Genomic DNA, 12,584 nt, shown 5'->3' on the forward strand with positions numbered 1-12,584 from the left:
TTACCAGACAGGAGACACTCCTTTCCTGTACAGCTCTTTTGGTAGTTATGTTTAAACAGTGATTGCGAAAGAAAAAAAATATCCATCCATCCGCTTATCCTTTTCAGGGTCACGGGGGGCGCTGGAGCCTATCCCAGCTGTCATAGGGCGCAAGGCGGGGTACACCCTGGACAGGTCGCCAGTCTGTCGCAGGGCCAACACACAGGGACAGACAACCATTCACTCGCACATTCACACCTAGTGGTAATTTGGATTATCCAATTAACCTATCCCCACAAGCTGCATGTCTTTGGACGGTGGGAGGAAGCCGGAACCCAGAGAGAACCCACGCAAACACGGGGAGAACATGCAAACTCCACACAGAAAGACCCCGGCCTGATGTTGGAATTGAACACAGGACCTTCTTGCTGTGCGGCAACAGTGCTAACCACCGTGCCACCGTGCTGCCCAAGAAAAAAAAATCTTAGAATTTCTTAAACATTTCTTGCATTTTTCAACTGTCTTTTTTTCATCAACAACATGAAGTGCAGGTCTTCAGGGCCAGCTTATGTGATAGGAATTCCGTGGAAAGTGCAGGGTATCAAGCAAGTCCAGGGGATCAATCACTGCTCAATCTCATCATAACAACTTTATTCTCTTAAACATTAGATCTTTAAACCATAGTCTAAGTGGATATATCACCTGAAACTTAGATTTGCTCTAAATCTGACCAGGCCTGCTTCAATTCACAACTGAAAAGTGTCTGTAGTATATTTTTGCCTGTACAGTATAGTTATTTATTTATTATTTTATTTTGTAACAATGGAAAAAAGTATTTACTCCTTTTCTGTTAGCTGACACCCATCCTAGAGTAAATAAGTGCAACAGACAGAAGTGGTACCAGCAAGTACAGACAGATTTACACTTTAAAAGATTGAGAGAAACTGTATTGTGATCTAAGGAGCTTGGAAGGAAAAGCATCTGGACTTCTTTAACCTCCTAGAACCTGGCGTCCACATATGTGAACGTCACATTTTGGGTTGCCTAGACTAAAATATGTAAATCATGTAAATTGACAGAGTGAGTGCACAGAGGGCACCAAATTTTTGCAGAGTTGCCACAGACCTCCAAACTTCATGCGGTCTGCAGATCATGTGGATTTAGTCGTGAACCGTTTACCAAGCAGCGCGACCTGATTTCTGCTTGTCTAGTCTGCCATCTGGTGGAAAAAGGCGGTAAGTGCACGTATGACCGCCTGGGTCCACTTTTTTTCTTCTTTGTTTCTGTCTCAAATAAGCAGCTGCTACAAAGAAACCCCCGAACTGCCTCGCTTCTGTGTTTTATCCATGCCGGCTCCCTTACAGTCTGCCGGGCTTTGAGAAACACGCGCTTTATGTACGTCCGTTACTTGGCTAGCCGAAGCTGTTAGCTTCCTCAGCAGCTACAACAGACTGCGACGTTTACGGTAGAGGGTGTTTGTACTAGCAACCTCGGACGCTGACTTCAGCATTTAGATAAAAAAAAAAGAAGACGATGACGAAGCGGCGACCGCGTTAAACAGCTAACTAGCTTGAGCCCGCTGGTGAAGTGCGGTTATAAAACAAAGGGATTAGCAATGCTGGCCTCGGAGCTGTAGCAACACCTAATAACGGTCGCAGCTAACAGTTTTTACAGTAAACAAATGCTATGACGAAAAGCATTGCATAGAAGTACTAGTATTGTGTTAATCACAGGATAAGTTGCTCTACTTTCCCCTCTGCTGATGTGAGTGTTGGTGGTATAGTGGTTAGCATAGCTGCCTTCCAAGCAATTGAGCCGGGTTCAATTCCCGGCCAACGCAAAGTCATTTCTTCACTAAAGTGGCAACTTTAGATTCTACTGTTAACAATTGCATATTTAGAAACGTGCTCACCCCAACGGTTTTCATTTGGTGTCTGAAAACTAGCGTCTGAAAACTTTTTGTGGTATGAAAACTAAAGTCATTTAAACACACTGTTAGAATTTAAAGCTACCCGGATTTTCAGGCACTAATGCAGGCACAATCAGCTGTCTATGTCCTGTTAATGGGGACTTTGGCACGACTGTCCTATCCTCTCTTGCTTGCCGTGATCAAATTCAGTGAGTGTTCATACCAACGGGACAGGAATTTTATTCTACAAACTTAAACATGAAGAGGAACTCATGACACTAAATACAAAATATATTTAAAAAATATATAACTTGTCTCTTATGTTGTTCCTGCAGCTGCTGAATGAGCTCTGTTAGTACATGCCGACATGGGGAGGTATTTCCACAGCGAGGTGGACATTAAGAGCCCGTGGCATCAGGTGCTGGCTGCCTTCTGGCAGCGCTACCCAAACCCATACAGGTAATTAATCAGAATCAGAATCAGAAAGGGTTTTATTGCCAAATGTTGAGCAGGTTTACAACATTAGGAAATTGCTGCGGTGCTTCAGTGCAAACATACTGTCATAAATTGCGCTTAAATAGACATGAAAAAGTAAAAGTAAGAATAAGAATTAAAAGTGCTACGTAGAAAGATATATGCATGAGATATACATGAGCTATATACATGAGAATAAGAATTAAAAGTGCTACGTAGAAAGAGTGCAGGTGGTGATCAGTGCCAAACATGGAATGATGCAGTGAACACAGCGTAGGGTCATGTGTTAGTGGTGGGAACAGTCGTACGTTTATTGTTCATGTGTCCAACAGCAGAGGGGAAGAAACTGTTCTTATGGCGAGAGGTTCTGGTGCGAATGGACCGGAGCCTCCTGCCTGAGGGGAGCAGGTCAAACAGACTGTGTCCAGGGTGAGAAGGGTCAGCTGAGATCCGAGCTGCACGCCGCAGTGTCCTGGAGGTGTACAGGTCCTGCAAAGATGGGAGTCTGCAGCCAATCACCTTCTCAGCAGAGCGCACAACACGCTGCAGTCTCTGTTTGTCCCTGATAGTGGCTCCAGTGTACCACACGGTGATGGAGGAGGTGAGGATGGACTCGATGATTGCGGTGTAGAATTGCATCATCGTCCGTGTTGGCAGGTTGAATTTCTTCAGCTGCCTCAGGAAGTACATCCTCTGCTGGGCTTTCTTGATGACGGAGGTGATGGTGGGCTCCCACTTCAGGTCCTGGGTAATGGTGGTACCCAGGAAGCAGAATGAGTCCATGAATGATTGTTTCAGTGAATATGCAAAGTCATTTCTCATCAATGAATCTGATATTTTTCCCTTATAAAACAGTGAAAAATGTCACCTTATTATCTAGTACAATAAAAGAAAAAAAAAACACATTAGTCCATTTTCTCCAGACAATGGACAAAGTGGACCAAACTGTCGTGCTTTTATCTTGACTGCATCAACCCTGGGTGTTGTTTGGAGAACTTCAGTTTTTTAAACAATAAAAGACATTTTAAAAAAACAGAATGTGTGAGTGTTCTCAAAAAAATAGATCTGTTTTGGTGTACCAGCACCCATGTACTCACGGAAGATGTCCTATACCGCGAGGTCACCTCCAGCAACCACCTGCTGTCCAGGCGACTGCTGACGAAGACCAACCGCCTGCCGGGCTGGGCGGAGCGGGTCTTCCCCATGCACATGGCTCGGGCGGTCTACGTCCTGGAAGATTCTATCGTGGACCCTCAGGCCCACACGCTCATCACCAAGACCTGGAACCTGAACCACAACACGCTGATGGTGAGATGCGCTCTGATTAGATCACTGTGGTTAATTAACCCCCCCACCCCCACCCCATGACAGATAGGATAGAGTTCAGATTGATGGTCTTATTGTCATCAAGCGATTTCTCCCACTTTGAATGGGGCAGTTTGCAGTTTGAGATAACCAATCAGAAAATGGCCACGAGCTGTGAATAGCATGAAAGCATGAGATCATGGTCATAGATGTAATAGAGCAGACCTTCCCAAAGTGTGGAGCCATTGCAGGGGGGGCGCGGTATGAAAAGGGAGGGAGAGAGAAAACAAAACTCTTGGACACTGCTAGCACAGGGCGCCCACAGAAATGCAAAGCAGGAGATGAAGCATCGCTGAATATGTTTCCAAACCAACTTCATTCTAAGCCAAAGACTAGAAAATCTGGCGAAGCATATCTGCCCTTTGGTTTCACCTGCACAAGTGCCAAGTGCACAAGTCTCCCCTGCAGGATTGGTTTTCCCTGCGTTGGGAGCAGCACTGTGCTCTCCCTATCACGGACAAACAGTATCCCACAGTTGTTTATGTTTTTAAACCCATTTTGCACAGAGAGGCATTTTTTGAAAAATGCATTGATAGCAATGTTGAATATTATTACACATACAGTAAAATAATCACACCGTGACGCCTCTGCCTTTCTAAATGGAGGGACAGTAACTGCGTTTGTATATGTTAGTGTGTAAAACCTGTAGACAGTAAGATTAACAGTATTTTGTCTCTATCTGCCATTCTGCAATTCATCTCATGTAAACAATAACGTGCGCACAGCGTGACGTGAAAAAAGGCACATACCTTTGACGTTGCGTGACGAACTCTGTATTCCTCGTCCACACGTAAACGGAAAAAAATGAGTTTTTAAAAAAATCTCCGTTTTCGGTGATTCGAAATGCTGTTTATGTGTCAACGAAACAGCTGCGTTTTCAAAAATACCCGTGTAGGTGTGGACGTAGTGTAATAGTTTACTTTCTTACTGCCTGTAATTTATTGCAAGTTACTTGTATTTGCTTAACCCTCCTGCCATCCTTTAAAAAACTCACACCCATCACCCTAGGGACCATTCTCAGCCACGCCATAAAAAGACCATATATCCATATTTTATTCCACTTTAAATTAGCCAACCTTGTAAAACTACTTCTCCCTGAAATATTCATGTAAAGTTTTAATTATATTTTCGTTGTTTTAACCCTTCAAATCCCAGTGTTATTACATGAGCGCCCTGTGTTATAAGCCCCAAAAACCAAAAAACGAAACTAAATATTTCCACAAAAAACCAGTTGAAGTAATATGTGATTGTCATTATAAGTAGGCCTTTAGATGGACCAAAGATTGGCACCAACATACATTTTGACCTGCCATTATTTTTTTTGCATTTTTTTTGCAATTTAAAAATTAAAACTTCAAGGCCCTGAGTCTTCATTGACATCCAAGAAAAGAAGAAAAAATAAAATCATATGATGATAATTTGGGGTTGAAAAATAGCGTTTATAATGGAAGTCAATGGGCAGAAAATGGTCCCCAGGGTGATGGGTGTGGGGATTTCTGCTGCTCAGCCATTTTAGGCTGATTTAAGGAATTCACACTGGAATATTAACATTGGCAGGTAAAAACTATCCTGTGGCAAGTTTGGTTATATTCCACTGAACACAGTGGAAATGGCAGCCATTTAACACATAGCAGTGGCACAAAAAGGTCCCAAGAAGGCAGGAAGGTTAATTGTTTACTAAATGTTTGAGGTGTGAAAGAAACCACAATGGAGCAAAATATGGGCGTATGTGGTTGGAGGATGTGTTTGTGCGTGTGTGTGCGTGTTGTAAAACAAAGGCAGCAAAAAAAGTTTGGGAACCACTGTAATAGAGGAACCAGCTGACATGGTTTGAGCACCTGAATAGGAGATCTCCTGCACATCTAGACTTTGATGGACTAGGTCAGGGGTTTTGGGCATGTCCAGCTGTGAGGAGACCTGTGACAGAAACAGGACTGGACTGGGAATGCCTTGCTGGAAAGGCTGGAGATAGTTGCCTAAATGAGGCCATTCTCTCCACTTTTGCTCATCTCAGAAAGGACAAGAAAATGGATGAATTTGCGGATTTAAAGAACTGCACTGGACACAGGTATAAATGCTTTTTGACTGGAAAACTACAAGGCCTCTTACAGTCTGGTTGGTTTTAACATTTTCAGTATTTAACTAAGTTCAAATCAAATCACTTTTATTGTCACATCACATGTGCAGGTACATTGGTACAGCACATGTGAGTGAAATTCTTGTGTGCGAGCTTCATAAGCAACAGAGTTGTGCAAAATACAATAATGTAAACAGGCAAAATACAAGAATGGCTGATCTGAAACTAATAAATATATGTACAATATATAATAGTATATGCATTTCTGGATGTGTATACTAAATATTTTTCTACGTGTGTGTGTGTGTACACATATTTTACAAATTAAATAGAGTAAACAATAAATAAAATATATAAAAATATACAGAGTTGAGACATGTGCAAAACAGTGGCATTGCTGTACAGTATGTAGTGCATAATGTTGAAGTTCCAGTAGTGGAGGTGAGGTGTCTATGAAGTGTTCAGCAGTCTGATGGCCTGATGGAAGAAGCTGTCTCTCAGTCTGCTGGTACGGGACCGGATGCTGCAGAACCTCCTTCCTGATGGAAGTAGTCTGAACAGTTTATGGCTGGGGTGACTGGAGTCCTTGATGATCCTCCCCGCTTTCCTCAGGCAGCGCTTCCTGTAGATGTCTTGGAGGGAGGGAAGCTCACCTCCAATTATCCGTTCAGAGCACCGCACTACTCGCTGGAGAGCTTTGCAGTTGTAGGCGGTGCTGTTGCCATACCAGGTGGTGATGCATCCAGTGAGGATGCTCTCAATGGCACAGTGATAGAAGGTCCTGAGGATGCGGGGGCTCATGCCGAATCTTTTCAGTCTCCTGAGAAAGAAGAGGCGCTGCTGCGCCTTCTTCACTGTTTTGTTTGTGTGTACTGACCACGTAAGATCCTCAGCCAGATGTACACCAAGGAACCGGAAGCTGCTCACTCTCTCCACAGCAGCGCCGTTGATGGTGATGGGGGTGTGTACTTCTCTGCACCTCCGGAAGTCCACTATCAACTCCTTTGTCTTTGCGACGTTGAGGGTGAGATGGTTGTCTTGACACCAGTGGTCAGGGCGCTGACCTCCTCCCTGTAAGCCGTCTCATCACCATTGGTGATAAGAACCACCACTGTAGTGTCGTCCGCAAACTTCACAATGATGTTGGAGTTGTTAGTGGCTGTGCAGTCGTAGGTGTAGAGTGAGTACAGGAGAGGGCTCAGTACACACCCCTGTGGAGCACCAGTGTTCAGTGTGATGGGGGATGAGGTGATGCTGCCCAGTCTGACCACTTGGCGTCTGTCAGACAGGAAGCTAAGGATCCAGCTGCAGAGGGAGCTGCTCAGTCCTAGATCCTGCAGTTTCCTGTCCAGCTTCGAGGGAACGATGGTATTGAATGCTGAGCTGTAATCTACAAACAGCATTCTCACATACGTGTCTCTCTTCTCCAGGTGTGACAGGGCAGTATGTAGTGTCAGGGCTATGGCATCATCAGTGGACCTGTTGTGGCAGTATGCGAACTGTAGAGGGTCCAGTGAGTCGGGTAGTGCAGAGCAGATGAAGTCCCTGACCAGCTTCTCGAAGCATTTGCTTACGATGGGGGTCAGGGCTACAGGTCGCCAGTCGTTCAATGAGGAGATGGTGGAGGATTTGGGTACAGGGACGATGGTGGCCATTTTGAAGCAGGCTGGGACTACAGACAGAGAGAGGGAAAGGTTGAAGATGTGCGTGAACACTCCAGCCAGCTGAGCCGCGCATGACTTGAGGACGCGGCCGGGAATCTCGTCCGGACCTGTAGCTTTGCGTGCGTTCACCTTCCTGAAGCACTTCCGCACATCCTCCTCAGACACAGTGTGCGCACTGACGTCATCCGCGGTGCGCACCCTGTCCGGTCTCATGGTGTTCGCTGTGTCGAATCTAGCGTAGAATACGTTTAGATCCTCACACAGAGAGGCCGTGGTCTGCGGTGTGCTGGGTTTCCCTCTAAAGTCTGTGATCGTGTTTAGTCCCTGCCACATACTCCGAGGGTTGTCAAACTGTTGCTCCACCCTGTCCCTGTACTCACGTTTGGCTGCTTTGATCGTCTTCCGGAGTTGGTAATGTGCGTGTTTGTAGTCCGATGTGTTCGCGGAGGCAAAGGCGGTGCTCCGTGCCGCCAGTGCCGCGCGAACATCTCCGTTAATCCAGGGTTTTTGATTTGGGATGGATTTAACTGTTCTGGATGGGACGACATCTTCCACGCATTTCCTGATAAATCCACAGACTGAGTCTGTGTACTCATCAATGTCCCTAGCAGCCACGTGAAACATTTCCCAGTCCGCGTGATCAAAACAGTCCCGCAGCGTAGACTCCGATTGGTCCGTCCAACAGTGCACCGCCCTCCGGGTTGAATATAATACTTTTTCCTGTGCTTGAACAGTTTGTGTTTGGAGTAAAAACGGGCTTTTTTGTACATTTTCTACCGTCTCTGCCTCTAAGACTGTTGTGGAGCGGTGTCTGTTTGAAGAGAACCATGGTCAGCCATCTTGGACCAAATTGAGGAGGGAGGCCTGGATCTCCACAGCTGTATATGGACTGGGTCGACCCATACAGGTATACACAAACATACAAATGTTTCAGTCCTAGGGAAAATTGGCCACCAAAACCCAAACTCAACCTACTATCACTTAAAGTATAAAGAACACACCAGCTTCTCTTAGTGTATTTCTGATAGAGATTGACAGACCACGTGACCTTCGTGCATTGCTTTGTGGGTACCCGTGGCAACAAAATCAAAACACTGCATCAAGCGCTAGTATTTCCAGCACCGGTAATCATTAATTCTGTGGTTTTAATCCCTAATTGCATTTTATTTACCCCAAAAACAGTTATGTACAAAACGACGGACAACACGGCAGGTCCGTACAAAGACAGACTTGACGAAAAGGCAAAAAAAAAGGACAAGGAAAAAATCAAAGGATTGAAAGGGTCAGACCCATACGAGCATACAGAGTGGAGTAAGGACGTTAGCGTGCTGCCCAACTTTCATCACGGACATATTTATTATTGTATGGTCCTAAGTGTGAGTGTATGCACTTCACGTTTATTAACTTCAGATCCCTGCAACAAGCCCAGGTCCAGTTTACTTTTGGTGATTTGGACTATTCCATTTCACAGCTGTTGTTACATTTTTTTTCCCTTTTTCTTCTGTACAGGCCAACGAAATCTGTTTGTAGTTTCAGGTTGTAGTATTACACAACATTTTCAGATCTAATAGAAAAAAAATAAGTGTTTCATAATTCATTCAATTTATTGTCTTTCTTTATAACTGGCATTATTGTTTCATTCTATTATAGAATCTTACAAGAAAGAGGCAAAATTGTATTCCATTATGCTTTATTAGCTGCTTCAATAAAAAACAAATCAACAATGCAAAAAACAACAACAAAAAAACAACAACAACAACATTGGAAACCAGCATAGTAGAAAACAGTTATTCATCACTTGATTGCTTGAAAACAACACTTGGGCACATATATGCGGGATTTTCGTGGCTGTTTTGATCTCGCTCTCTCTTAACCGATCAAATCTGGCTGTGGTAGCAGCTTTAAACTCAGTATGATCCAGGTTGATAGAGGGTGCTCAGTCTGGATCACATTCCAGCATTTTGCATTGGTTTTCCTACAAAACATAACAAACATTAGCCCGCAAAGCCACAGTGAACAAAGCAGCATAGCGCAATGAATTCTATTCAAATCAATATAAGACTTACTTGTAACCTACATCACCAATTATGTTATGATAAATTACGTAATAACTACAACAGAAGACTTACTGTTGTGGAAATGCTTGGAGCAGACTAACATGTGAGCTGGAGTGTTCTGAAACGTTATATTTGGTCTTCAAATTGCTCCAATCCAGGCCATACGTCAGCTCTTGTTACTTCGGAAACATGGCTTGAACAATTTCTCTTCCATGACGTAATCCCATAAACAATCTCTTTACCCGTCGGCTTCCCGTGGCTGTCATGCGACCAGCTATTGCAGTTAATAATACAACAGCTTCTCGCCATTTTTTGTGTTTCTTTTTATCCCTGTGTGACTGTTTTCATGTGAAAGCATGCGTGCGCTAGTACCTCTTGCCACGAATTCCCAGAATCCTTTGTGGTTTTACCCCAGAATGACATCACATTTTCAATCTCTATAAAAGATCCCCAGTAATGGCTGGAGGTGTGGTCAACACGAACTTGATAACGGCTGCTTAGTTTGCCTTAATGTTCTGCATGTTTGCGATTATAATTTTATTCCATTATTTTTGCAGTTGGGTTGTTATGCTTGTTACATAGCTTCATGTTGGCTTAGCTAATATCTCGGTTACTCCTTGGCAATGCAGGTCATAAATAAAACCCCTGACTAGTTAGCGAGTTGTTGCTGGGGAAATTCGTTGCAAAGAGGGTGCTGCACCAAAATTCTGTCTGCGATTGGTTTGGTCTCTTATCAGATTGTCCATTGTTGCCCATAGTTTGCATGGAAGATGCTGACTTGTCTGCAAACACTCAGAACATTGTGAAGTAATACCTCCTGGCTCTCAAGCCAAGCCAAGATACCAATACCAACTATGTGACACTTCGTCAGTATCTATATACAGCTAACGTATGGTGCGGGTATTTATCTTTGACTAATTCTTTGTCTTTCTCCGCCAGGAATTCGGTCTCGCCAGGTTTAAAAGTAACCAAGCTAAAGCCATGAGAGGGCTGGAGTACTCTCTCTCCAAGCTACAGAGTAAGTCACAAATACATGCACACACAAATCTGTATTTCACCTCTGAGGGCTTCACCAAAACCTGAAGCTTAATTACCACAAGCTATGTGTTTTTGTACAAAAGTCCTGAAACTGTAAAAAGAAATCCAGTTAAAACCAAGAAAACAAACGTCAGCCTATCACAAAACCGCTGTTTTTTTCTTTCTTAAAAAGGGAAATCATCATTTAAAAACTATGGTTTTTATTTTCTCTGATCATCTTTGTCTAATTTAACTTTTAGAGCATTTCATTAAACGTTGGTCTCAATCTAGTATCAGATTGAGACCAACATTTACTGTATTGCACACCTTTGGTGGTGGCTTAGAGTGATGTCAAATTTTTCATTGATTTTTAGATTTGGTCACAGGATTCACATTTTTTTTTATTTATTAAAATATGAATAACAAATGTCATATGAGTCTTCTCTTTTGACTTTTTTATGTAGATGTAGTTTAGATCAGCCTGATTTTCGGTCATTAGAACTTAAACCTTAGATTGCATATAAAAGACGACGGTACACTCCGGGTATGAGAACTGTGCATTTTCTTTTCTTGTTTTAAACCTTAAACCTATTTTCAGCTCCATTATGCTCATATTCAGTTTATTTTTCACTTCAGGGCTCAGATCAGTGTGACAGTTCCTCATTTTCTACTTTTATTTATCCACAGCTAGTGACCAGGGAGAGTCATCAGAGAAGCAAAAGCCCCTCCCACCACAAGCCACGCCGACCCCCAACCAGAAACCCAAACAGTTTGTCTGAACCTCAGTAGGAACAACAAGCCCACAATACAGATTGACAGACCACGTGACTTTTGCGCATTGCATGCCGGGAACTCGTGGCAAAACAATCCAAGTACCGCATCAAATGCAAGTATTTGCAGCACTGCAAAACGTTCATTCTCCGGTTCCAATACCTTCTTGCTTTTTCTTTGCCCCCCAAAAAAGGTATGTACAAAACGAAGGATAACAATGCTGGTCTGTACAAAGACAGACTCGACGAAAAGGCAAAGAAAAGATACGTGGAAAAAAATCAAAGGAGTGAAAGGGTTAGACCCTTACGAGCACACAGAGTGGACAAAAGACGTTAGCGTGCTGCCCAACTTTCACCACCACCAGTGCATACATTCATGAAGTTTAGTAACTTCAGGTCACTGCAACAAGCCCAGGTACAGTTTACCGACGGATGGGTACAGGACCTTGAAATGCACCGTGTAGAACGAAAGACCATCGTACAAACAAAGGTAAGTTTACCAGTCTCACAAATTGTCTTCATAAATACACATTCGTTAACCGTTTATTAATAGGACCTTTAAGCTCAATGGTAATTAATTAGTAGTGGAAATAATTTCTGGTACGGATTACAGAAATGTAGCAGTGACAATAATATTGTATGCTGTAATCGTACTGGGCAATTAGTGATACAAAAAACCAAAAAACCTGTTTTATCTGCTTTACCCGTCGGCTTCCCGTGGCTGTCATGTGACCGGCTATTGCAGTTAATAATACAACAGCTTCTTTCCATTTTTTGTGTTTCTTTTTATCGCTGTGTAACTGATTTCAATTGAAAGCCTGCGTGCGCTAGTACCTCTTGCCACGAATTCCCAGAATCCTTTGCGGTTTTACCCTTAAATGACGTCACATTTTCAATCTCTATGGCTCGTTTGAAGAGCAGCACTAAAACGGTGGGGCATCCACTCATCCTCAGTTCTGATTGGTGACACATTAGCTGATACTGATTACTTTTCAAAGTCACCAATCAGAGCAATGAACTACAATAATTCCCAGGATTCCTTGGGACTGATTTAATCATCTTATTAAAGTTTTAGTAATTTTTTTTTGAAGTTTGCAGTTTGTAATTTGTCAGTTATGTAATGTAAACATGATATTAAGTTAATAATTTAAGTTTACGTTGACTTTTCTTATCTTTGTTTTTATATTTTTATATGGAAATAGTGTTTTGTCTTATTTTGTAGAATTCTCTGAATGATTATTGTCATCTTGGATTTCTTTGGGACCTCCCACA

The 12,584-nt window shown here is 43.0% G+C and overlaps 1 protein-coding gene and 1 non-coding gene across 2 annotated transcripts; both read left to right on the plus strand.

Moving 5' to 3' along the window:
- The first annotated feature begins 1,747 nt into the window (after positions 1-1,747).
- Positions 1,748-1,819, plus strand: trnag-ucc (transfer RNA glycine (anticodon UCC)). Its single transcript has one exon. It is a non-coding gene; the product is annotated as a tRNA-Gly (tRNA).
- A 436-nt stretch (positions 1,820-2,255) lies between these two features.
- LOC146635352 (PRELI domain-containing protein 1, mitochondrial-like) lies at positions 2,256-11,336 on the plus strand. The gene is made up of 5 exons (XM_085350523.1): positions 2,256-2,347; positions 3,445-3,670; positions 8,262-8,375; positions 10,465-10,543; positions 11,230-11,336. Exons 1-5 carry the CDS (start codon positions 2,256-2,258, stop codon positions 11,319-11,321), a joined length of 603 nt encoding a protein of 200 aa, XP_085206649.1. The 3' UTR covers positions 11,322-11,336.
- Positions 11,337-12,584: the final 1,248 nt, after the last annotated feature.

Source organism: Diplotaxodon limnothrissa, linkage group LG3, assembly GCF_057381915.1.
Source record: "Diplotaxodon limnothrissa isolate DT_005_m linkage group LG3, D_limnothrissa_male_GT1.1, whole genome shotgun sequence".
NCBI lineage: Eukaryota > Metazoa > Chordata > Actinopteri > Cichliformes > Cichlidae > Diplotaxodon > Diplotaxodon limnothrissa.

What these genes read in the sequence shown, in the direction of transcription:
- LOC146635352 (XM_085350523.1), top strand. Translation starts at nt 2,256, where the DNA reads ATGGGGAGGTATTTCCACAGCGAGGTGGACATTAAGAGCCCGTGGCAT. An exon ending in TGAACCACAACACGCTGATG is followed by an intron (nt 3,671 to 8,261) that starts GTGAGATGCGCT and finishes TCTGCCTCTAAG; the next exon opens with ACTGTTGTGGAGCGGTGTCT. An exon ending in GACTGGGTCGACCCATACAG is followed by an intron (nt 8,376 to 10,464) that starts GTATACACAAAC and finishes TTTCTCCGCCAG; the next exon opens with GAATTCGGTCTCGCCAGGTT.